The following is a 26,852-nucleotide window of genomic DNA, read 5'->3' on the forward strand; positions in this document are numbered from 1 at the left end:
CATCCTGTCAATCAGGCTGCGGCTGGAAGACACTGCGAGTGGACTAGCAGTCGGAGGGCTGCACATGCGCAGTCCTCCCACCATCGGAGATGTGCGCTAACCATCGGGTTAGCGTACATCTTTGAATCAGGCCCTTAGTTCTGACTTGCTGGTCAGCGATGATGGTTATAGTGCTGGGCATTTTGCTGCCACAAATTATCGCAACTTCACCTGGTAATTCTTCACATAGTTGCTTAACAATGATTATTATTAGTATTACTCTTATTGCATTCGGTCATCACTGATTTTGCAGTATGGCACCGCTGTTGGTCTATATTACCTTGTGCTTCTATCTGCTAAACACTGACTGCTCTCCCTGTCTCTCATTACTGCTGCATCACTGACCCCCCTATTTTACCATCTCTCCCCTGTTTTCCTTCTTTCCAATCCCATTTTCCCAAACTTAAGGTGGGTATTCACTTGTGTGACCGTCAGTCGTGCCCATGTCCAGGGACACCCTGAACATCGCATGATTGCCTGTACACACAGCAGCGATTAAAGAAAGATGGAACTATCACTCGGTCCGTCCTTCATTAACATACATGGCGCCGCATACGATATCATCGAGTGTGATGTGCAGCACATCAAACCTCGCATGTGATCGCGTATATCACTGCACGATATGCACGATTTTAATTTCGATTATGCGAAATAGGGCAAATTGGAATGACATTGGTCCAGTGTGTACCCGGCATTACACAATATCTTTGCCACTTCAACCTACTTTACTTTTGTTTTCTGTACTTCCCCAATGTTGCACTTCTATGAATGACACATCCTGCCTACTATCACCTATGTAGTGCACCCAGGTGGCTGCCTCACCTGGTACATTCAAGGGCAGGATAAGCAACAAATGGAACTATTTATACAGTGGGTATTCTTTTAATTTTACCCTTATATGTCTTAATTCTATGTATTTTTTTTATCTCGCACATTATAACCTAAGTAGTACGCCTGAGTTGTGTGCCGTGACTGCTACTCTGTTGTGTAGACTGAACAAATGCATGATTCTGATGCTTTCGTAAGGATTGTTGATCTCACCTAGGGCGGAATGTACTAAGGGCAAAAATGCAGGCAAAACTCAGAAAATGCAGTTTTGGAGTTTTGCCCGCAATTCCATATGTATCAAGCTCCAGGATGCGATACATTCCAGAGCTTGGACCTGGTGGGTAATGCCTTCTTTAGATGGTGTTACCCAAAAGAAGCCTATCAGCTTCTTTCCAGATTTTCCTCGGAGAGGGATCCAATCGGTGGCGCGCTCGTCATACTGCGCATGTGCAGAGAGCCTACTGGGTCGTAAACCCGAAAATAGCTCTATCGCTAAGGAGAGTTGTACTTTGTGATTAGAAATGCAATTCTAGGCATATATCGGCATCAGGCCCAGCGACAGGGGGGGACTAGGGGCACAGCCGCACCGGACCCCGATATTCCCAGAGGGGCCCACAGACAAATACGTTTAACTGCTGCTGCTGCGATGCAGGGTGCACTGCAGGCACCCTGCATCATTGACGGAACGGGTGCCCACAGCGGCATTGACAGCATTGCTGTAATGAGTCAGACTGACTCATCACAGTACCTGCCACGGGCTGTAGCAAAGAAGGGGGATGATCCGACCCCCCTCCCCACTTTTCCCCTCCTCTTACCTGCACCTCCCTGACAGTTGCCAGGGGCCTGACGTCACACTCTAGTGACCAGCCCCGGCGCAAAGAGTTGAGAGCAGTGGCGTAACTAGGGCACGGTGCGTGCCCTGAGCGTCATGGGACCGGTGGTTTGGGGGGGCGCCGCCGGCCACGGTACCGGCCCGCCCTAGTTAGCCAGTGTAGCACTGACCACAGTGAGTGTGGTCAGCGCTACACATTTACACAGGACCAGCGCTAGGCTTTCAGCGCCGGTCCTGCATCAGATAGACTCTCATTGGCTGCTGCAGCGCCCACTGCAAGAGCCGGGCTTCCGTGGGGGAGTACCTCTACTGGGGGCAGTAATTGGGGGCACTCTCTACTGGGGGCAGTGATTGAGGGCACCACTGGGGGGAACCTCTACTGGGGGCAGTAATTGGGGGGACCTCTACTGGGGGCACTAATCGGGGGGACTACTACTGGGGCACTCCATCAGGGACCACTACTGGGGAGACTACTACTGGGGGCACTATATAAAGGGCACTGCATAGGGGGAGACTACTACTGGGGGCACTGTATGGGGGGGCTGCTACTGGAGGGACTATATAATGGGCACTACATAAGGGGGGGTCTACTACTGGGGGCACTTTATAAGGGGCTTACTACTGGAGGCACAAGGGACACTGCACTGGGGGCACTAAATAGGGATGACCACTATAAGGGGCACTGTACAAGGGGTACAACTGGGGACCTGCATAAGTGGGACCACTACTGGGGGTACTGTATAAGGGGAACTAATGGGGAGCTGCACAAGGGGCACCGCTACTGGGGGTACTGTACAAGGGGCACTACTGGGGCCAGCATAAGAGGGACAACTACTGGGGGCACTGCATAGGGCGGACTGTATAAGGAGCACTACAGGGGTTAAGGTGCATATGGAAAGGAATGTTAAGAGTGACGAGAAAGGGTTTATGTGTCCTGTTGACACGCCCCATTGTCAAGTGACCCCGTCCCTTGTGACCACGCCCATTTTTTGCCACGCGTGCATATTGGGGGGTGGGGGTGGGCCATTTTAATATTTGCCCTGGGCTCCAAATTCCCTAGTTACGCCACTGGTTGAGAGTGGCCTGTGTTCCTACTTCCTAGACCAGCTACAGTAAGGCATGCGGTCCTGGTCTCCTCCGTTACTTTGCCCTGCTGTGTCGGCCACGGGAAGTTACCTGCTGCAGAGAGGTCAGTTCAGGATCCTCCCGACTTAATTTCTTTGTTATAATAATTTTTTTTTCTTCTCTCTCCCTCTCCCTCCCTCTCTTTTTCCTGGGAACAACACCTGTACCTACCTTCTAGGGATGGTGGGGGGGCCCTAAAAAAATATGTGGTCCACGTATTTCTGATGCCGTCCCTGATTGGCATTATTAGAGAGTGGGGTAGTATAGGGAATAAACAGTGGGACAGAATGGGGCATCAGTAAAGCTGGGTACACACCTGTACAATCTGCGGTTGCTTGAGTAAAACTCTCCTGGTCAGCCGTGCAGTGTGTCCCCAGTGTGGTCACCTGTCAGCTGACTGTGAGCCACGGACACACTATGCAGATATAGCCTATATGGGATTGGATGGTTGGCCCAATAAATAGTAAACAACACATGAGATTCGACCACCCGATCCCGTCCTTTGCAGGAGTGTTATATGCCATTTATCGGCTAAAGTTCCTGCATCGGGACAGCGTACACACCTATACAATCCAACGGCCGGATGATTGTATAGGTGTGTACCCAGCTTAAGATGTGACACTGTACTGCATGGAGGAGAAGATAAGCTGGGCAGTATAAAGGTGAGGAGAGATACGATTGGCATGGGGCAGAATTAGGGAGCATGTTTAGGGGAAACAGCGCATTTTACTAAACTGCCATTGCAGGGTGTCAGATGTTTGCAATTATTTACATAAAACGGTTTTGTGGTTAAATATATTTGTTGAAGTACATAGCTAGGGGTCTATTCATTATGTTAATTATCAGGGTCAGGACAGACTCCGGTAATTAACATACTAACTTGCCGCAAGCACTGAAGCAATTCATCATTGCTCCAGCATGAATAAAGCTGATCCAATAATCAGCGATCTCCTGGAAGCGGCGGCGGCAGTCCTAGTGCGCCTGCGTGAACTAGAATTCACGCAGCTGCACAAACCCCCGGAATCCCGTGGAAGGAGCCGGCCAGGGATGGAGGGATCCAAAGGATCCCTCTTCGCAACAGGAGACTTGCGAGGTTGCGAGCCCGGAGTAGGAGCACTCGCCATCTGAAGATGGCGAATGCTCCCGCACCCAAGTTCCGAAAATATTATATTTTCAGAGCTTGATGAATTCTGTCCCCATACTAGTGTATAGGGACAGTGGGCCACGTTGGGAGTGAAAGGTAAACTGGAGATATCTGAGATACAGTACTAGTATATGGGGACAGTGGGCCATGTTGGGAGAGAAAGGTAAACAGGAGGTATCTGTGATACTAGTGTATGGGGACAGTGGACCACATTGGGAGTGAAAGGTAAACAGGAGGTATCTGTGATACTAGTGTATGGGGACAGTGGACCACATTGGGAGAGAAAGGTAAACAGGAGATATCTGTGATACTAGTGTATGGGGACAGTGGACCATGTTGGGAGTGAAAGGTAAACAGGAGGTATCTGTGATACTAGTGTATGGGGACAGTGGACCACATTGGGAGAGAAAGGTAAACAGGAGGTATCTGTGATACTAGTGTATGGGGACAGTGGACCACATTGGGAGAGAAAGGTAAACAGGAGATATCTGTGATACTAGTGTATGGGGACAGTGGACCACATTGGGAGAGAAAGGTAAACAGGAGATATCTGTGATACTAGTGTATGGGGACAGTGGACCATGTTGGGAGTGAAAGGTAAACAGGAGGTATCTGTGATACTAGTGTATGGGGACAGTGGACCACATTGGGAGAGAAAGGTAAACAGGAGGTATCTGTGATACTAGTGTATGGGGACAGTGGACCACATTGGGAGAGAAAGGTAAACAGGAGATATCTGTGATACTAGTGTATGGGGACAGTGGACCATGTTGGGAGAGAAAGGTAAACAGGAGGTATCTGTGATACTAGTGTATGGGGACAGTGGACCACATTGGGAGTGAAAGGTAAACAGGAGGTATCTGTGATACTAGTGTATGGGGACAGTGGACCATGTTGGGAGAGAAAGGTAAGCAGGAGATAACTGTGATACTAGTGTATGGGGACAGTGGACCATGTTGGGAGAGAAAGGTAAACAGGAGGTATCTGTGATACTAGTGTATGGGGACAGTGGACCACATTGGGAGTGAAAGGTAAACAGGAGGTATCTGTGATACTAGTGTATGGGGACAGTGGACCATGTTGGGAGAGAAAGGTAAGCAGGAGATAACTGTGATACTAGTGTATGGGGACAGTGGACCACATTGGGAGTGAAAGGTAAACAGGAGGTATCTGTGATACTAGTGTATGGGGACAGTGGACCATGTTGGGAGAGAAAGGTAAGCAGGAGATAACTGTGATACTAGTGTATGGGGACAGTGGACCACATTGGGAGTGAAAGGTAAACAGGAGGTATCTGTGATACTAGTGTATGGGGACAGTGGACCATGTTGGGAGAGAAAGGTAAGAAGGAGGTATCTGTGATACTAGTGTATGGGGACAGTGGACCATGTTGGGAGAGAAAGGTAAGCAGGAGATAACTGTGATACTAGTGTATGGGGACAGTGGACCATGTTGGGAGAGAAAGTTAAACAGGAGGTATCTGTGATATCTCCTGCATTACCTTTTTAATAAATGGCCCCAAAACTTAATTTCTACAAAAACAGATGAAAATGAAGTGATAATAAATAGACCCCTAGTCACCTTTAGTATTGCAGATTTTTTTAATCCATATTTGGGGGCTTCAAAATGAAAAGGGCCCCTGCATTAGAGGTTCTACACATATTAGACACTGAAAAGTCATCCTACAGGTGTATACAATGCCTTTACTGCACAATACAGAAACGGTGGGATGTCACTTACCTCATTGACTTGGGCCTGTGTTTGAAGCAGTCTGCGGTTGCTACTTGGGGGAATGCCTGCCGCACCTGACCTAAAACAGATAATATGTATCTCAAGAATGGCATTATACAGTATTTCTTAGCAAAATTGCTCAACATGCCAAATTAACACGTCACACCATAGTTTTATGTCTGAGAAGACAATAGCCCATCAGAATAATCCTATAATAACTTCTGCTTTCCAGATGCACAAAAAAAGAGAATAACTTAAACAATTGTGAGTTTCACCTGAAAGAATAAAAAAATATTTCTTCCTGGCTGCAAACTGGCAGCCGGCCTTCATTATGCATCAAGACTTCTCTGTCTCCTGAGTTTCCTTTCCTTATCCTGTAACTGTATGTGTGACATAAGTACTCAGGGGTGTGATATGTATTACTGCCGGCGGTTCAATTTCCGACAGCGGCAGGCCGATAACGGAGGAAATCCCTATCGTCCTTAAGGTAAGTATTTACTAACCTAACCCCCCTAACCCCAGGGCTGCAACTAGGGTTGGGCTAGAGGTGCACGTGCACCGGGTACCGGAATGAGGGGGGTGAAAAAGGGCTGACTCACGATGGCTTGGGAGCTGCAGATTCAGAAAACGGCCATCTAAAAATGGCCGCCGCCAAGGAGGAGACAGATGCTAGAGGTCCTTATTGGACCTCTAGTGTCTGTCTCCTCCTTTGAGGCGGCCATTTTTGGATGGCCATTTTCAGCAGATTCCATGCGGACTAGCCGTCCGCATGGACTCTGCTGAAAACGGCCATCCAAAAATGGCCGCCACCAAGGAGGAGACAGACACTAGAGATCCTACTGGACCTCTAGTTTACAAGAGTTAAAAAGCTTTCAACCTAGTCTGCGCACAGCAGCCAATAATGGGAGTTCTCGATGCTAATAGATGTCACCACACCTAAGAATATAATATTTAGACACAGAAGGCAACAAGAACTAACACCTAGGCGCTCAATACACAAATCCAGGTAATTAAAGGTATATACATCCCTTTTCAGAAATGAAGTCTTTATTTCTTATTTTCTCTCCTTGTCCTCTTCTTTCTTTTATTTGAACTGGAATTTGATGTTAGATAACCTCTTCCGCAACGTAGATTGACATGTGGAGAGATATATCCAGATATCTATCTTCAAATATATATTGGTCACAATTTGACAAAGAGAAACCCTCATGACACAATAGCGTACCCCACTCACAGCAGAGAGAAGGTGTGTATTCCTCAAAAGGTTTCTTTAATAAGTACCATCACCCAAAGATTCCATAGAGAACAACAAGGAGAAAATCCTGCGTACCGTAACTCACATTCAAACAGGTAGAAACACCACATATAAAGGTTTCTTTGATGGATAGTTATAGCAGGCGTACCCAAACTCACAATCAGATTAGTGGTTATGTATTCGTAGCAGTTTCTTTTTATTCCCCTTCTTCCTTTTCTTTTAATAATGTGTTCTCCAAATAATGATGGATGAGTACCATATCAAATAATTTATTCGTCAATATAGACTCCAATACCGCACAGTACAAGACATAAAACATAAAAAATAAATAAATAAAACCATATAAATGAAATAAAAGATCTCCCTTGTGGGTGATGTCACGATAAAAAGTTGTAAGTAAATGTTCACAAAAGTGGTATTACCATAGCTTATGCAGACATACCTTAACACAGGGGATCATGAAAAAAAGAATCACACTTCCTAGTCGACGCGCGTTTCGGCTCGTGCAGGAGCCTTTGTCAAGACATATGGAATAGTGTGGTAGACTGCTATTTAAACTCCCTCCCACCAATCACTGCAATCCACAGGACCAACCCTCTCAAACCTATCCAATCAATAAGTGCCAGACTCACATGTATGGTAACCACGTAGGCCACATGCGCCTCTAGTTTCTGTTAGGCCAGTGCAAGTGCCGGAAGAAGATGCAGAAAACGAGCATGAAACCCCTGGCAACGAGCATGAAACCCCCTGGCAATGGGCATGAAACCCCCTGGCAATGAGCATGGAACCCCTGGTAATGAGCAGGTAATTTTAAAGTAATTAGAAGCCTTACTGTGGGGCATAAAATGGTGTCGGGCAAATATGTAAGTGGCACTTTGGTAATAGGCATTACAGTGTGTGGCATAATGTGTAATGGGCATTATGGTGTGTGGAATAATGTAAGTCACTATACCAGGGACGTTTTACTAGTGCACTGCCTTATGGAGGAGCAAGGACAAAATCCATGTACAGGAAGGGAGGGGCGCAAAATTGCTGCCTTGCACCCGGTGACAGATATCCTAGTTTCGGCCCTGCTAACCCTAACCCTCCTTAGGGGTGCCTAACCCCCCCTCTAAGTGCCTAAACCTAACCTCCCGGGGGGTGCATAACCCTAAGTCCCCTCCAGGAGCCCTAAACCTAACCCTCCCCCCCGCGGCTGTCCGCTGCGGCGCACGGCATCCGCTCGATCGGGTTGCTGGCCGCCGGTCTCCCGACGTCGGTCAAATTACAGGCATCTACATTTAGACGCCTGTCATTCGTCCCTAGTCGGGATAAAGCAGTCTGGAAGCTGGTGGTTGGCATTTAGACCGTCGGGTTCCTGGCTACATCCCATACTCAGCTAGCACACATGACACATTTCCTATTGGTCTCACTATAAAACATGTGTGATGTTATTGTTATTATTATTATAAATGCAGAGACAGACACATAATTCTGGAGCAGGGTATTACTCTGGGAGGGAGACAGTCGTCTCAGGATTTAGGTTTTGGGGGCAGCAAGTATGCATTATAAAATATACTAGTCCTTTCTGCCACAAAATAAACAATTGGAGCCTAATTTGCTGACAGATGTTGTGACACTTGAAGAGAATAATACTACTATAGATTGTATGGAACACTAACATAAATATTCAAATCTATTCATGTTAGGGATGAATTGGGAAAATGTTCAGATGTCACCTGGCACTCGTGCTCTGGGAGCAGGGTTATGCAGCTGCCTGGTTCCAAATGTTAAAACTGTAGCAGAGGGGCAGTTACTATAACACAGACACTGATACTGAATGGAGTCACTCACCAAGCATAACAGGCAGAGCTGTAAATAGACTTTTTGGTACCCTGCGCCAGAGAGAGCATTGCGCCCCCCCCAATTTTTTAAATAGGGATACAAGATAGTGCACCTGAAAAGGGGCCATGGCTTTATGGGGAAGGGCCATGGAACAGATAGGGGAGGCCAGGAGATTCTGGGGATAAAAGAAGAGGAAGCTACAAGTGAGAATGATAATAGACAGGAAAATTGACAGGCTCAAACAGCGCCCCCTGCCCTGCGGTGCTCTGTGCCATGGCACTGGTCGCACTACCCTAGCTATGGCCCTGATAACAGGTTTTACTAATATTCAATTACTAATGTAAATACACATTAAGGATGATTTTAGCTATCCAGATATAAACTGTGACAGTTAAACTAGTATTCCTGGCAGAGAAAGTCAGCTTATACCAATTCCAAAAGGCAACTACCTTTCCCAGGTGGCAGAAGAACTAACTAGTGGGAAGTTATATAATGGATGTAGGCCGCATACCTGCCAACACTGGGAGGATGCACAATCGAGACAGGGGCATGTTTGTGGCAATCTGGGGGCATAGCTATTCCTACGGTGGGCAATATTTACCAAAAAATGCTGTTTATAAGCCACCAGTGCCACCACGGAATGCAGCAGAGTCATACCTCCCTATCCCTCGCAAATCGAGACACACAGTCGATCGCGGGATGAAGGACAGACATAAAATCATGAATGTCCTGCCAAAATAGGTACAGTTGGGAGGTATGACTTAGTGGTCTATTTTTTTCTACCACTACTGAAAATTGTTTTCCTGTAATTTATGAATAAAAGTCACCAGGGTAGCTGTGCGATGCTTAGCTCCTCAGCGACACTGGACAGCAGGAGTAGGAACAGCCAATTAGATGTAAATGAGTAAATGCATGACATGGTTGGCAGGGCTCTTGCATGTGCATTGAAACGGGAAGGCAAGATTGACTTCAAGTTCTAGATTCATACAATGCGCCTTTGCTGAAGTCTTCTTCAAACTTAAATATTCAGAGCTCATTACTGGTCAGCAACCTCAGTTTATCTTATTGGTCTTATATCCTGAATGAAGGCCATATTGTTCAATTTCTTCTAACATATTAGTTTTGCAATTACTACTGGTACATCATCACCATCAGGAGCAATTTTATTCTCAGATTGTTCCATTTTTAAGCCTGATATTCCCCAATTTCAATGAATTATCGCAGCTAATAGGTCAATGCAGACATCAGTGGTGAGAAGGGGCAACTCTGTTTGGTGCTATTGGTGATTTTGGGTATAGAAGATGCAATGCTGTTTTCCAAATTATTTACGGTAGGAGAATTATGTATCCTGCCCACTTCACTACCATACCACCTCATGTCCTCCCTGTACTCCTCTTCCCACTAACGGCTTCAGGACTTCTCTTGCACTGATCAATGCCCTCCCACACCCAATTAGATTTCCACCTAGCCTCCCAGCCTTTACACATGCCCTTAAGACTCATTTCTCTGATATTAGGCCTACCACCTCTCATCGTAACTCTCCACATTCAGCATCTGTGCCCCCTCGCCTTCTTTGTGTCCACATACATCCCCTCTAAAATGTAGACACCGATGACCAAGCAACTCCTATTGTTTCCCCTGCTTAATTATGTAACTTGTAGGTTGTAATTGTATACTTTTAAATTTGTAAACTTGTCTGTATTTACAGAGCTACAGGACTCTGGTAGCACCACATAAATAAAAGCTAATAATAATAATAAAATTATATTATGCCGATATCCTGTAAAATAAATACCCAGTGAATCCAATACACCTGAGCACTCTAAACATAAAAGGTAAAAATGATGGGGATCTTAGAGAATCGGCATGTGCATGCCTTCAAAGTCAATGAGCGGGCCAACTCGGGCTCCTATGGGGATTTTTTCTTTTGTTTTGAAATAATGCAATTGGATGATGATATTTCTTTGGTTGTGTTCCATGGTCAGTTTGGCTCTAGGCCCTGTGAGTCCTGTTCATTATAAGTCAGATTCTGAAAACTCTGACTGTATGTTAGTAATATTTTTTTAAGTCATGGTGGTGACTCGGCTGAGAAACTACAGGCATTGGGAATGTAGAGCTTTGGAGATTTGTAGTTTGGTGCCTGTTATTTAGACACAGCAGTCCAATATATTTGCCTTAGAGGAAAGTTAATACAGTTGTTTTTGCTCTCTAGCTGGTAGGTGAGAGGCTGTTTGTGCTAAGTTTGAATGTAACGAGGCCTTTGAAGGCTATAATAAAACAGCTGCCTGTTGATACAGTGGGCAGGTGCCTATGAGTGGTCAGAGCATCAGGTGACTCAGACTAACTGCACCATGGAAGATTGGTCTTTATGTGCACATACCATTCCATTGACTGACTCAAGACTCCTCTGCTGTAGAGTTCCAATCATGAGGGCCCTAAGATGGCACCAGCTACATAGATCTTTAACTGTAGCTACATACAGCAGTTTTTTTAGCTGTTGATGTAACAAATGCCATGGATAAATAAAAGTATTCAGCACCACCAAGGGCAAATCAGTGTGTGCTGGTAAGGGTCCTTCTTTCTTTTTGTAGATTTAAACTGTGAAGAGCCTGTTGCCTATCTGGCCTGTAATCCGGTAATCATATTTAACAAGTCCACCTGCATGGATGGAAGGTTTTATCCAGCACTTAGACAGGGTGATCAGGGGCGAATTGGCCATTACTTACAGCGGGAAGATTCCCGGTGGGCCGATTAGTGTGTGTGGCCGCTTGTCACCTGTGGCCCCGCCCCCTTAGCACATCCCCACACACTGCTTTCTTTCTTGACAGGCAGCCCGCCGGCTGCCTGTCACAGCTAATAGAGCAGTCCGCGGCTGGTATTGCGGGAAGAGAAGAGGCTCCAAGTCCCGTCCAGCTAACAGAGAGCTACGCGCGCCACAACGCCGGACGATGACGTCGCGTAACTTGGAGGCAAAGCGGGTCAGCATCCGGGACCGACATCAAAAGGTAAGGTCACATCTTTTTAATTCTGGGGGCACATCTACACGGGGGAGGAAGGCACTACACTTCCCAGGCCGCCAGCTGCTCCCGCTAGCTAGACTGTAGACAGGGAAGGGACAAGGTTGGAGAAAGTCGGGGCTGGCCGGGAGACAGGACAAGAGTCACTGAGTGACTCTGATTGAAATTTGCAGGCCAGCACTGTCATCGGCACCTGCTGCAGCCATTCTGGCACCTTGAAGGACAGTTTTTTTAAAGACTGATAGGCTGCCCGCAGAGCTGAGACACTGGTTGTAAAGGGGAGATTGATTTCTGTGTGGAGGGGCTGATTTGTACTAGGGGGACATGATTATCTGTCAGTGTGGAGAGGGGTATTCTGTTCTAGGGGGAGATGATCTGTTTGAGGGGAAGGGGAGGGGGTTATTCTGTTCTAAGGAGAGATGATCTGAGGGGGAGGGGGTTTATTTTGTGAGATGATCTGTCTTAGGGGGAGGGGGGTTATCTGTTTGAGGGATGGGGGGTTATTTTGTTCTAGGGGGAGATGATCTGTCTGAAGGGGAGGGGGGTTATTCTGATCTTGGGTCTGATGATCTGCCTGAGGGGGAGGGGTGGTTATTCTGATCTAGGGGGAGATGATCTGTCTGAGGGGGAGGGGGGATTATTATGTTCTAGGGGGAGATGATCTGCCCGAGGGGGAGGAGGGGTTATTCTGTTGTAGGGGGAGATGATCTGTCTGAGAGGAGGGAGGTTATTTAGTGCTAAGGGGAGATGAAGATCTATCTGGGGAGGGGGATATTATGTGCTAGGCCAGCAGGATGGTCCTGGAGAGACGCAGGAGGATGGTGCTGGAGAGCCACGGGATGATGGTATTGCGGAGAAGCAGAAGGATGGGGCTGGGGATGGTGCTGGAGAGCCACAGTATGATGGTATTGCGGAGACATGGAAGGATGGTGCTGGAGAGCTACAGTATGATGGTATTGCGGAGACACAGAAGGATGGGGCTGGGGATGGTGCTGGAGAGCTACAGTATGATGGTATTGCAGAGACATGGAAGGATGGTGCTGGGGAGACGCAGGAGAATGGTGCTGGAGAGCCACAGAATGATGGTATTGCGGAGACACTGAAAGATGGTCCTGGAGAGGCGCAGGATGATGGTGTTGTAGAGGTGTAGGGGGATAGCGCCGGAAAGAAGCAGGGAGATAGCTCTGGAGAGACACATAGGGGGGGGGGGAATGGGCTGGAAACACACCAAGGTGATGGTGCAGGAGACACACAAATAGGATGGAAGGACCGCTGGTTCTGTTGGAAGAAAAGACTGGGGGACAGTAATCTTCAGTAAGACAACAATTCTAATGAAACCATATTACTGATGCAAATGGTACCATATGAGCAAATATATTTTATTAATATAAAAGTGTTTGATATGGGAAACTCACATTTTGTCCTCCCCCAAACTTCTGTTACTATGTATTATCGGGTTGAACCTCTGTTACATGATGGTGACATTGGCTTTACTGCTATACAAACAGGCGGCTTCCAGACCATGTGATTTTCTATATGAATAATGAATACAGACTCGACACTGCCTGTCCAGGAAGGATCAATTTCTTCAGAGGTTCCCTCGTTGCAGAGAAATCATATAGGTAAGAAAATACACATTCACATGCTTTATGTGCTTATTCACTGGAGAGAGGGACTTTAGGATTGCCCCAGCATGACGAAATGGGGTTGTCGTTTGCGGGCCTGGCATTTCACATTAGACCACACCCCTTGTAGCAAGGCCACAACCACTTTTTCGGGCGCGCGCCTACGGGGCGCGCATGTGGGGCCACTTTCATGCTTTTTCCAGGGCCGCTTTAAATTCCCAATCCGCCCCTGAGTGTGAGTATAGTTGGTTGTAAGGCTTTTGCCCACTACTGACTAGGGAATTGGTATGAAATACTGATGGCTGAATAGCTGCCGGTTCTCATACCGTCGCCGGAAGCCTGATGAAGACATATCCCGCTTATCGCGGCTAATTAAATACCCCCATACAAATGTTCTTTTCATCTATGTATTCAAAACAGGAAAACGTAGCAGAAAACATTGTATCGCACTAACCCATGAACACATTTAGATATTAATGGTCTATTATAAGATTGATATAGCACCTGACCCAGATGCTATCCAACCACATGTGATGTAACAAGTATGTTCAGATAAACCATTATTTGCTCTACTGTAGATAATGGGATTAGTGCCACTTGTCCTGATATTTCAATTGGGAGAAAAATAACCCAACATGCTCTAAACCAAGCCAGTATTATAGGTTCAGAGTCAGACATTTATTCTTTGTGAGGGAGATTGAACAATTCAACATATAAAGATAGAGAGCTTGCTGATCTCTACCATTTCCCATACATACACAATGTATCAATGTGTATTTGTCATAGTGGATCTGTCTGGGGGAGGTTGAGAAAGGCAGTTCTGAAAATGTTGATGTCAATCAGTAAATTAGGGGGAGATAAAATTGTAGATAAATAGCACCAACCAATCAGCTCCTAACTGTCACTCTACAGGCTGTGTTTGAAAAATGACAGTTAGGAGCTGATTGGTGGGTGCTATTTACCTCCAATTTTATCTCTCTGCAAGCTTTATTAAATCTCCCCCTTATTATGATAAGACTCTGAGAAGCCTGTACACTGTTGGCCTAGAAACGCGTTAGGTGCTTTCACAATTGACAAGTGTGATCCTCACAAGTGTGATCCTTTGCTTTACATCCCGGCTGCCAACACTTCTCCGGACCCTTGTCAGTACACTGTCTGACCACCCATTACTGTGCAGGAATACACTGCCGTGGTGTGGCTGCAGAGGGACTGTCAAGCAGGCCCCTGTCTCCTATTACCGCTCGCCACAGCCCGGCCGGGAGTTATTCACATACACATCGGACTACGGGGCTTGCCCTCCAGCATGCGCAGTAGGCTCTCACCCGCTGTTTTCCAAAGCCGGGTCGGATAAGAGCCTTTCATATATACAAAGGTGAACACGCAAATCCTGTGGGACTGTCATACCACTAATTACAGACATGGGGCCTAATTCAGTAAGGATCGCAAGTGCAAAAATGCACGCACCCAACCGATTGTTGCGTACTGCGCATGCATCGCAGTGCACGTGCTCAAACTAGCTATTGCGATCGGGACTGCAATCGCAGTGACTACACAGACCCATTGCTGAGTGATTGACAGGAAGTATAATTTTGGGAGGGGTGACGGAGGGGTGGTCGGCGAAATGCAGGCATGCCTGTGCATTTCAACGACTTTACAGGGGTGTGCATAATTAAGCCCCTGTGACAGCATACACAGCCTGAGCTCTAGACACTGACAGGAAGTTTAGCAGTTTGTGAGTGAGACCTGACCGGCCTTATTTGTGCATGAGGCTCCGATGGTACTCGATGGTACCGATGTTTTCACAGACTTGCAAGGTATTACAGAATTGTGAGTAAAGGGAAGTGGGTGCCTTTATGTTGTGCTGCGGCAGCATTGCGATGGCAGTCATTTGCATAATTTCACAGCAGAACTGAGTACGCACTTGCTGCCGCGATCGCATCAGCGATCCTTGCGGAATCAAGCCCATAGACCCATGGACTATTTGGGTTGATATATGCACACAGTACTGAATGGGTCTATTTTTTGCATGTTGAACATTCAATATATGCACTATTGCTTCCGGAGATTGAGAAAATTTCAGGCATTGCTTCTCTGTTTCATACAACTTGGACTAAAAAAACTTAAGAGGATTTGATGTTCATCGTCTCAATCGATTACATTAATCTAAATGTGGATGTGTGGGGTTTTTTTTAACATCTGTCTCTCCATATTTTGTGTGTTATATTGTATGCATAATTACTAAAGTGATCATTGATTTTTTTTTTAGCAAACGTTTACTCAACATAATTTGCTAAATTGGATTTGATCCTATGTAGATGAGTTATTTGATTTTATGTTTTTATGGTATCATTACAATCAATTAATGTAGCTGTTAAAGCGCTACCAAAATACCTTCTTTTTATCTTGTATTATTAAAAGAATAAACAGAATATACAGTACATGCAGTACTCTAAGGTACGTAATTATATCTGTGGTATAATAAAAATTAAACTGCATCCATCTAATACCTGTACCTACCGTATATAGTACATACCCTGAATATCTGTTTTTGAATATTTGAAAATACACTGTAGAGGAGAAATCAGCACTTGGGTTTTGTTAGCAACTAAAAGCTGATTAATGAACGCAAGAATAAATTTGACACCAACAACTAACAGAGAGTGAGCAGAATTCTTCACACATTTACAGGTCCTTCAGGTTGGTGATGAAAAGATCAGCATAACCGGGTTTATTTTTGGTATTCAGCTAAAACACGTACAAATCGAAGAAAGAAAAAAAAAAGACATTGGGGTAAATTTACTAAGAATCGTGTTTGACTTCTAAACCAAAGCACCAGGCTGAACCAGCTGGGGGGCTAGCACTATAGCAGGGAGACACACAGCATGGGGTCTGCCTGCCATAATGTAAAACCAGCCCCAAACTGGTCAGCCCAGGGCTGGAAATCCTTAGAAAGTGCCCCCTCCAGAGAATTGATGAGCCCTGGGCTATTCCCGGCATCCCTGGTGGTGGTGGATGCGGGGTTAATGGTGTAAAATTAGATTGTAATATTGTTCTTTACAGTGGTACTACAGTTCCCAGCAATCCTTCCCCAGAATGCAGGCACTTGTGGGACATTAAAGGCCAACTGGCACATGTAGTCCCACTGAAAAGAAAATATTACAATAACGTCAGGATGTAGACACGATTGGGGTATTCCTTTATTAATAATTAAAAAATATTTACTCATCAATGCATGGATCAGGTCCTCTAAGTCCACTGGTCTTCCTAAAACAAAAACCGCATAAACCAATTCCAGACTGACAGTACGGTACAATACGTGCGTGAGATGGAGGTAATTCCCGGTCACCAGCATTAAAATAAATGGGGAAAGCGCCGATGGACTGAAAGCGTGGGGACAGCAGGAATCCAGGACGGCGAAGTCTAACATAGACAGCCCCTGCTGCTCTTCCATCTCTGCAGCATCCTCCATGAATTTCAGGAGCCAGTCCAACTCACCACAGGGAGGGGATTAAAGGAATCAGCACAACTCGCTCTTTGTTTAGAAGGGGAGGAAAGAGCTGGGAAGCGGGCACCAGCACTGCACTGATGTGTCAGTCATGTGATTGGCACTGCTGCTGTTGTTGCCAGCACCCAGTATAGACCGGCCAATAGAGAGCAGCAGCGGTATCCGGTCATTAGGTCTGCATTGTCTAGATAGACAATGGAAGATAGACAGGCAGTAGGTCGTCAGGGACTGAAGGTCGACACACTGAAGGTCGACAGGGCCTGAAGGTGGACACACTAAATGTCGACTAGTAACAATGTCGACAGGTATGAAGGTCAACAGGCAGTAGGTCGACAGGGACTGAAGGTCGACACACTGAAGGTCGACAGGGCCTGAAGGTCGACACACTAAAGGTCGACTAGTAACAATGTCGACAGGTATGAAGGTCAACAGGCAGTAGGTCGACAGGGACTGAAGGTCGACACACTGAAGGTCGACTAGTAACAAGGTCGACATGTACTGATGGTCGACACATATTTTTTTTTAGCCCTGATCTTTACCCTAATCCTAACTCTCCTCTTGGTGCCTAACCCTCCCTCTTGGTGCCTAACCCTAACCATCAGAGTAAGTGCCTAACCCTAACCCTCCGGTAAGTGCCTAACACTAACCCTAAAAAAAAGTGTTGACCATTTGCTTGTCGACTATATGTGTCGACCTAATGATCCTGTCGACCTTCAGTACATGTCAACCTTGTTACTAGTCGACCTTTAGTGTGTCGACCTTCAGACCCTGTCTAGACAATGTAGACCTAATGATCCACACCCGCAACAGCAATGGAGTGTGAGTTCACAGTGGGGAGACCGGTAGCTGCAGCTGGTAAGACCTGCGGCTGCCGCCAGTGTAATGACATGACACTTATAGACACATCCTTCATTTTTTTTCTTGATAGACTCAGCGGCGCCCTTCAGGTGACGGTGCCTAAATCTGCTTAATGGTAGCATCGACCCTGGATAGGCTCTTAGATGGAGCCTGTGTCCCAGCAAGAGATTATTGTTGAGCTTGATGAATTTAGTCATTATTATCATATCCTAACTGCATTAAAAATGGGGGATATGATGCCCCTAAGCAACTTTCATTACAATTACAATGATTTCATAGATAATTAGCTGCCAAATACAGTCAGGTGCATAAATATTGGGACATTGACAGAATTTTCATATTTTGGCCTCTATTCACCACCACAATGGCTTTGAAATTAACAAACAAGATGTGCTTTAACTGCAGACTTTCAGATTTAATTTGAGGGTAAATACATCCAAATCAGGTGAACGGTGTAGGAATTACAATGGTTTCTATATGTGCCTCCCACTTTTTAAAGGGCCAAAAGTAATGGGACTATCAACTCAAAAGCTATTTCATGGACACGTGTGGGTTATTTCCTCATTATTTCATTATCAATTAAGCAGGTAAAAGGTCTGGAGTTGATTCTAGGTGTGACATTTGCATTTGGAATGAGTTGCTGTCAACTCTCAATATGAGATCCAAAGAGCTGTCACTATCAGTGAAGCAAGCCATCATTAGGCTGAAAAATCAAAACAAACCCATCAGAGAGATAGCAAAAACATTAGGTGTGGCCAAATCAACTGTTTGGAACATTCTTAAAAAGAAAGAACGCACCGGAGATCTCAGCAACACCAAAAGACCCGGAAGACCACAGAAAACAACTGTGGTGGATGACAGAAGAATTATTTCCCTGGTGAAGAAAAACACCTTCACAACAGTTGGCCAAATCAAGAACACTCTCCAGGAGGTAGGTCTATATGTGTCAAAGTAAACAATCAAGAGAAGACTTCACAAGAATGAATATAGAGGGTTCACCACAAGATGTAAACCATTGGTGAGCCTCAAAAACAGGAAGACCAGATTAGAGTTTGCCAAACAACATCTAAAAAAGCCATTACAGTTCTGGAACAACATCCTATGGATAGATGAGACAAAGATCAACTTGTACCAGAGTGATGGGAAGAAAAGAGTATGGAGAAGGAAAGGAACTGCTCATGATCCAAAAAATATATCACCTCATCAGTGAAGCATGGTGGTGGTAGTGTCATGGCGTGGGCATGTATGGCTGCCAATGGAACTGGTTCTCTTGTATTTATTGATGATGTGACTGCTGACAAAAGCAGCAGAATGAATTCTTAAGTGTTTCGGGCAATATTATATGCTCATATTCAGTCAAATGCTTCAGAACTCATTGGACGGCGCTTCACAGTGCAGATGGACAATGACCCGAAGCATACTGCAAAAGCAACCAAAGAGTTTTTTAAGGCTAAAAAGTGGAATGTTATGCAATCGCCAAGTCAATCCCCTGATCTGAATCCGATTGAGCATGCATTTCACTTGATGAAGACAAAACTGAAGGGAAAATGCCCCAAGAACAAGCAGGAACTGAATACATTTGCAGTAGAGGCCTGGCAGAGCATCACCAGGGATGAAACCCAGCGTCTGGTGATGTCTATGCATTCCAGACTTCAGGCTGTAATTGCCTGCAAAGGATTTGCAACAAAGTATTAAAAAGTGAAAGTTAGATTTAGGATTGTTTAGTTTGTCCCATTACTTTTGGCCCCTTAAAAAGTGGAAGGCACATATAGAAACCATTGTAATTCCTACACCGTTCACCTGATTTGGATGTAATTACCCTCAAATTAAATCTGAAAGTCTGCAGTTAAAGCACATCTTGTTTGTTTCATTTCAAAGCCATTGTAGTGGTGAATAGAGGCCAAAATATGAAAATTCTGTCAATGTCCCAATATTTATGCACCTGACTGTATATCACCTTTAAATTACTTTTACTATAGATATAAAGCTGAAATGTGACAACTATTATGTCACCACGTTGGCATGTAATGACAGATGGCATGAATTCTGACCCCTCCCACCAGTGCCAGTGATGTTACTCCCAGAAAGTTCCAGCATAACTACTTCCTCCAAACACTTGTTATTTTCCATACTTACTCATCGCATACCACAGGGAACACAGATACTCCTGAAAATCATCCAATGGCAACATCGCATACTTGCCTACTTTTGAAAAAGCATTTCAGGGAGATTGTGATAGCATCACCTATGAGCGCGGCTGTAATGTGGATGAGTGATGCTATATTTGAGAGGCGTGTAATAATATTGATTAACATCTAAATGTAAATGAGCCGCCAAGCAGTTAGTAAGATCTACTTGTTGATGAGAAAACAATGATACTGTTCAGAAAATGCATGTAGCCATAAGGATCATTTTGCCTTATAACCAATGCAATGAAATGCTACTAATTACCCCATTTCAATGTACAGCCATGGCCAAAAGTTTTGAGAATGAGACACGTATTGGTTTTCACAAAGTCTGCTTCTTCAGTTTTTATGATGGCAATTTACATTTACTCCAGAATGTCATGAAGAGTGATCAGATGAATTGCAATTAATTGCAAAGTCCCTCTTTGCCATGACAATGAACTTAGGGCCTGATTCAGACCCGCTCGCAAGCACTATGACTCGATGCGGGTCGATGGTGGCCCAGTGCGCACGCACGGCGTGCGCGAGCCCCGGAGCGAGCACAAAAAGCACTTGCTCCGGGACTCAATACAAAAGGGGCGGCTGTCAATGTTGATCGACAGCTGGCCCCATTTTGTAGGCGTGGCGGGGGGGTGGCTTCACAAATGGAGGCATTCCCATGTGAACGCCTGCCATTTGTGGGCGGCCCTACTGACATCACTAGTGATGTCAGTAGGTGGGCTTCCTGCTCTAATAGTGCAGGAAGTCCACTGGGGCTTGCGGCAACGAGACCCTACCGCTATGCGAGCGGCCAAGAGGCCGCAACAAAAAAAAGCCACACGCCCTGATTCAGAGCGAGCGCTCGCTTTTTGCGAGCGGCTCTGAATCAGACCCTTAATCCCAAACACAACATTTCTGCTGTATTTCAGCCCTGCCACAAAAGGACCATCTGACATCATGTCAGTGATTCTCTCGTTAACACAGGTGAGAGTGTTGACGAGGACAAGGGTGGAGATTACGCTGTCATGCTGATTGAGTTAGAATAACAGACTGGAAGCTGTAAAAGGAGGGTGGAGCTTGAAATCACTGTAATTCCTCTGTTAACCATGGTTACCTGCAAGGAAACACATGCAGTCATCATTGCTTTGCACAAAAAGGGCTTCACAGGCAAGGATATTGCTGCTAGTAAGATTGCACCTATATCAACCATTTGTTGGATCATCAAGAACTTCAAGGAGAGAGTTTCAGTAGTTGTGAAGAAGGCTTCAGGGTGCCCAAGAACATCCAGTAAGCGCCAAGAACGTCTCCTAAAGTTGATTCAGCTGCGGGATCAGGGTACCACCAGTGCAGAGCTTGCTCAGGAATGGCAGCAGGCAGGTGTGAGTGCATCTTCACTCACAGTGAGGTGAAGACTTTTGGAGGATGGCCTGGTGTCAAGAAGGGCAGCAAAGAAGCCACTTCTCTCCAGGAAAAACATCAGGGACAAACTGATAAGGTACAAAAGGTACAGGGATTGGACTACTGAGGACTGGGTTAAATTTATTTTCTCTGATGCATCCCATTTCAGATTGTTTGGGGCATCTGGAAAAATGCTGGTTCTGAGAAGGAAAGTTGAGCGCTACCATCAGTCCTGTGTCTTGCCAACAGTAATGCATCCTGAGACCATTCATGCGTGGGGTTGCTTCTCAGCCAAGGGAGTGGGCTCACTCACAATTTTGCCTAAGAACACAGCCATGAAAAAAAATGGTAGCAAAACATCCTCCAATAGAAACTTCTCCAACCCATCCAAGAACAGTTTGGTGACGAACAATGCCTTTTCCAGCATGATGGAGCACCTTGCTATAAGGCAAAAGTGATAACTAAGTGGCTCTGGGAACAAAACATCGAAATTTTGGATCCATGGCCAGGAAACTCCCCAGACCTTAATCCAATTGAGAACTTCTGGTCAATACTCAAGAGGCGGGTAGACAAACAAAAACTCACAAATTCTGACAAACTCTAAGCATTGATTAGGCAAGAATGGGTGGCCCAGAAGTTGATTGACAGCATGCTAGGACGAATTGCAGAGATCTTGAAAAAGAAGGCTCAACACTACAAATATTGACTGTTTGCATAAACTTAATGTAATTGTCAATAAAAGCCTTTGACACTTATGAAATGCTTGTAATTTAACTTCAGTATACCATAGTAACATCTGACAAACAGGTCTAAAAACACTGAAGCAACAAACTTTGTGAAAATCAATCCTTGTGTCATTCTAAAAACTTTTGACCATGGCTGTATATATCTCTGTTTTTTCTTTTATATAACAGTTTCATAAAATGGTTAAGGTGCAATCAGGGAGATTGCTGGAGTTTTCAGGGAGTCAGGGAGATTGCTACTATTTCACAGAGTCTCCCTGACAATCAGGGAGGGTTAGCAAGTATGTAACATCACAAGTTTGGGCCTAATTCAGAGAGGTACATAAATTCAATATATACAGTATGTACATCTCCAATGAATGCAGATCTGTTTTTGCTATTACACTCTCAGTGCTCCAAAGCCTCTGCAAGAGTGACATTCAGCTGGTGTTTGGGGGCAGCAACGGGCAGCATTCCAAAAAACAAGGGCATATCGGTACCTGTTTTCAAGGCTTGCCAAAGCCAGTGGCCAGGCCCGTAGAGAGCTGGGCCGGACCCCGTAACTTTTTTGGGGGGCGTGGCGTAATTGCTGGAGGCATGGTCACGCCCTTCTAGAAAAAATAGAGAAAAAGTATTTGCAGTGCCATGAAGTGGCTATGTGCTGAACAGGGGGGCTGCTGTGAGTGCCTCAGCCGAGGCAAATCCAGGCAGGGGAGAGATCAATGTGATCGCTCCCTCCCACCCCCGCACAGACAGAGGAGACTCTGGCTCCAGTGCAGCCCAGCACACAGCAGAGTGTGCTGGACTGGGGAGAAAGACTACTGCTGCTGGCAGGTAAGTGGGAGGGTCAGCGGTAATTAGTACACGGCCCCCTCTCAGCCCCCTGCCAGTGGCTGCTTCAATGGACACAGGTTCCCTTGGCCTCAGCAGCGTGATTACACTGGACATGCTGAGTTGATCCGATGCTGCATCTTCAGACACTACCATTGGATCACAGAAGCCGGCAGTGGGCGTCTTTTTACTTAAGAAGACTCCTGCTGCTTTTGCATCATTTCGCTCAGCTGCTGCATCCATTCCTGAATCAGTCCCATTATCCACAACTAAAACATATAAAACAGTATAGAAGAAAGGAAAAAGGCACACAGGGAGACACCCAGGCCACATACAGAGAGACAAAACACTCTGCAGCCGAGAAAAAATTAGGACATCCAAAAAAGTATGATAATAAAGATGAAAACAGAGAAGGTAATGCTATAACAGTGTTTTTCAAATCCAGTCCTAACAGTGTATGTTTTCAAGATCTCCTAGTTGGCACACAGGTGTATTCATTACTGACTGACACATTTGAAAAGATGGGTATAGTAGGGTTCAAATCCTGACAGCGGCAGCCCGACAAGGGTGAAAATCCCGATCGTCCCTAAGGTAAGTATCGCTAACCTAATTCCCTCCCCTAACCCTAACCCCCCCCAAGTGCCTAACCCTAATCCCCCCTCTAAATGCTTAAACCTAATCCCCCCTTCCCCGCCGCCCAAACCCAAGTCTCCCGGGGGGGTGCCTAAACCTAACCTCCCCCCGGGGGTGCCTAACCCCATCACTCCCTTCCCCTAGCCTGACCCTAACCTCCCTTGGGAGTGCCTAACCCTAAGTCCCTCCGGGAGCCCTAAACCTAACCACACCCCCCCCGCCCCCGTGGCTATCCGCGCCCGGCATCACTTAGATCGGGATGCCGGGCGTCGGTCTTCTGGCGTCTGGTTAATGACAGGCATCTAGATTTAGACGCCTGTCATTCGTACCATGCCAGAATTAGAATGTCTGGAAGCCGGCGGTCGGGATTTAGATCGTCGGTTTCCAAACTACATCCCGAAAAGATCCACAGGTGGTTTTAATTATTTTATTTGTGATTCTGTGAGGAGACCTGGAAAACATGCACTGTTAATGTGTCCCGAAGACTTGATTTGAGAAGCACTGATCTATAAAATGAAATCAAAGGTGGATAAGCAGGGCTGTAGAGAGTAGTGCCGGGCCACAGTACTGTAGGGGGTCGTGTCCAAGTTTCACGGCATGTGGCCATGCCCCCTACAAAAAAGTATTAAATAATAATAATTGTGGTGGCGCCACATGCCTCCGTGGGGGGATCCGTGCTCCCCTCAGCCAGAGCGATCGCTCCCACCCCCCGCCATGCATATCATGTGCAGGCAGAGGATACTGATGCTCTGCTGAGATCAGTGGCAGCAGCCTCCCTGGACCCACTGCAACCCAGCACACAGCAGTGTGTGCTGGGCTGTGGTGAGCGAAGCTGCTGCAGAAGCGTTGACAGGTAAGGGGGCGAGGGTGGTGGCAATCCCAGGCCCCTCCAACAAGCCCGGGCTCAGGCAATTAGTACCAGCCCCCCCCCCTTCTTTGTGCCCCTGCTGATAAGAGAAATAAGTAAATGACAAGGAAGAGAGGGATGGAGTAAGAGGCGGCGACAGATGATGCAAAAAGGGGGGAGGGCACAGAAGAAGGAGAGAAGGAGAGAGAGACCGGGGGTAAAAGGGAGAGATAAAAACAGCACCGTCCGGGACAACAGACTTACTGCCTGTATTTGAGCCCTCATGATAACACAGTTTCAGAGTCCTGGGGAATGTTCTGGCAGATGTCACCACTCTTCTTGCACACATTTATAATACACACAAATAGCTGGGGTGTTAGTCTCGGGAATACTATGTGAGATTTTAATTAACAGTACTGCAGGAAGAGAAATAACAGTTCTGAATGAGAGGAAGAAGGGAAGAATTCTTAAGATTATCCTATTTGCCTGGAAAATTGCTCACATATGTATTTTTATCATATTATACAATGCCAGTAATGATCACACAGTATACACAGTAATGATCACACAGTATACACAGTAACGATCACACAGTATACATAGTAATGATCACACAGTATACATAGTAACGAATACACAGTAACGATCATTACATCTTTAGGATGGATCCTTTACTGATAATAGATTAAATGAAGTGAAGGGAATCTGCAAACACACAGACAGCAGTTGGGTGTGTAAGGTCTGTACTAAGCACAAGGGGCTAATTTTAAATCAGCAGCACAGACCCCCTTCCCCCCCACACAAAAAAAAGTAAATGTTCACGTGGACAAACCAAGTTACAATGTAGGGGATGCAAATACATTTACTTTATTTGCCTGCAGGGTAAACACTGGCTGCTTTTGCATGTAGCTTACAGATGCTAGGCAGCTTTATTTTTACACTGCAATGTAGATCTGAGTTTGGCAACGACGCTCCTAAATCTAAATGTCTCTGCACATGTTACATCTGCCCCAGCTGCAGTGCAACATGGCTCTGCCAAGGTGTACAGTTACTCCTTTTTTTATTTGCTTTGCTCCCCAATTTAGAATCAGCCCCAAAGATGTCACCAGTTTCGGAAACATGACCAGTGATTTCAGCAATGATGCACATATAGACATCATGGTGTGTGAATTCAGCAATAAGTATGCAGACAGCAAGGTTGGGATTGAGAATCAGAAATGTATTGGAAATGTGTGACTGGGAGGTGGCTACTCAGACTCATGGAGATGGTGCTACGGGAGTGGCATGGGCGTATCGCTGAACTGGTTGTGTACACAGATGCCTAATCGCTCACATTGGAAGCCATACTCTGATGGAAAATCTGCACCTAGCATAGGACTGGTGCAAGTTTCAATGGTGTGACTAAGGAAATACCAAACGGTATTACAGTGACTGAAGATGCTCAAAGTGGGTGTCTCAGGCCTTGCACCTTGTACAGCAGGGGCAGGGACAATACTAGCATTAGCATAAAGCCGCAGATGCGACTATAGTAACAGACGCTAAAACGGTTGAAGTAGCATGCAACTGAATCATCCCCAGACTGAGTGCAGTACTGAGAGTGTCAGTACTGAGTATATGAATAATAACTGGAGTTATACTGGTATCACCACTGAGTCCATGACTATTGACTGGAGTTATGGTGGTATCAGCACTGAGTATATGAATACTGACTGGAGTGATGTTTATATTGCATCAGCACTGAGTATGTCAATATGACTAGAGTCATAATGGTATCAGCACTGAGTATATGGATACTGACTGGAGTGATGCTTGTATCAGCACTGAGTATGTGGATACTGACTGGAGTGATGCTTATATTGTATTTGCACTGAGTATGTCAATATGTCTGGAGTGATGATGGTATCAGTATCAGGTATATGAACAATAATGGAAGCGATGCTGGTATCAGCACTGAGTATATGAACAATGTTTTGAGTTACGCTGGTATAAGCACTCAGTATGTGACTATGACTGGAGTGATGGTGTATCAGCACTGAGTATATGGACAGTGAAGAGAGCTGATTCAGCACTATATGTACGGACAGATGAGCAGACAGGAGAACGAACACCTGCACAGGTCGTTATGGGGAGAGATCTGGATCCTGGGCAGGAGAGGAGGTATCAGCACTGTGTATATGGACAATGACTGGAGTGATAGAGGTCTCAGCACTGAGTATATGAATAATGACTGAAGTAATGGTGGTATCAGCACTAAGTATAGACAGTGAGGAGAGATGGTTCAAGGTGGAGTTTACGGATGGAGAGGAGAGCTGGGCATATGGACAATGAGGAGCGCTTATTCAGCGCAGAGTATAAGGTCAGCGAGGAGACTTGGTTCATGTCCGGACAGCATGAGCAGACAGGAGAACACTTGCACAGGACGTTACAGGGGAAAGGTCTGAGTACTGGGGAGGAGAGGAGGGTTCATATTATA

At 45.8% G+C, this 26,852-nt stretch overlaps 1 protein-coding gene across 1 annotated transcript in view; it reads right to left on the reverse strand.

Moving 5' to 3' along the window:
- Window positions 1–26,852, reverse strand: part of LOC148534378 (vesicle-associated membrane protein 1-like) — a 59,718-nt gene that overhangs the window by 32,575 nt on the left and 291 nt on the right. The window contains exon 2 of the mRNA XM_088466819.1: window positions 5,709–5,778. Within this exon, the coding sequence (XP_088322945.1) occupies window positions 5,709–5,778 (70 nt within the window). The remainder of the gene's footprint in view (window positions 1–5,708; window positions 5,779–26,852) is intronic.

The sequence above is a fragment of the Taudactylus pleione genome, unplaced genomic scaffold, assembly GCF_031769625.1.
Source record: "Taudactylus pleione unplaced genomic scaffold, aTauple2 ptg000066l, whole genome shotgun sequence".
NCBI classification, from domain to species: domain Eukaryota; kingdom Metazoa; phylum Chordata; class Amphibia; order Anura; family Myobatrachidae; genus Taudactylus; species Taudactylus pleione.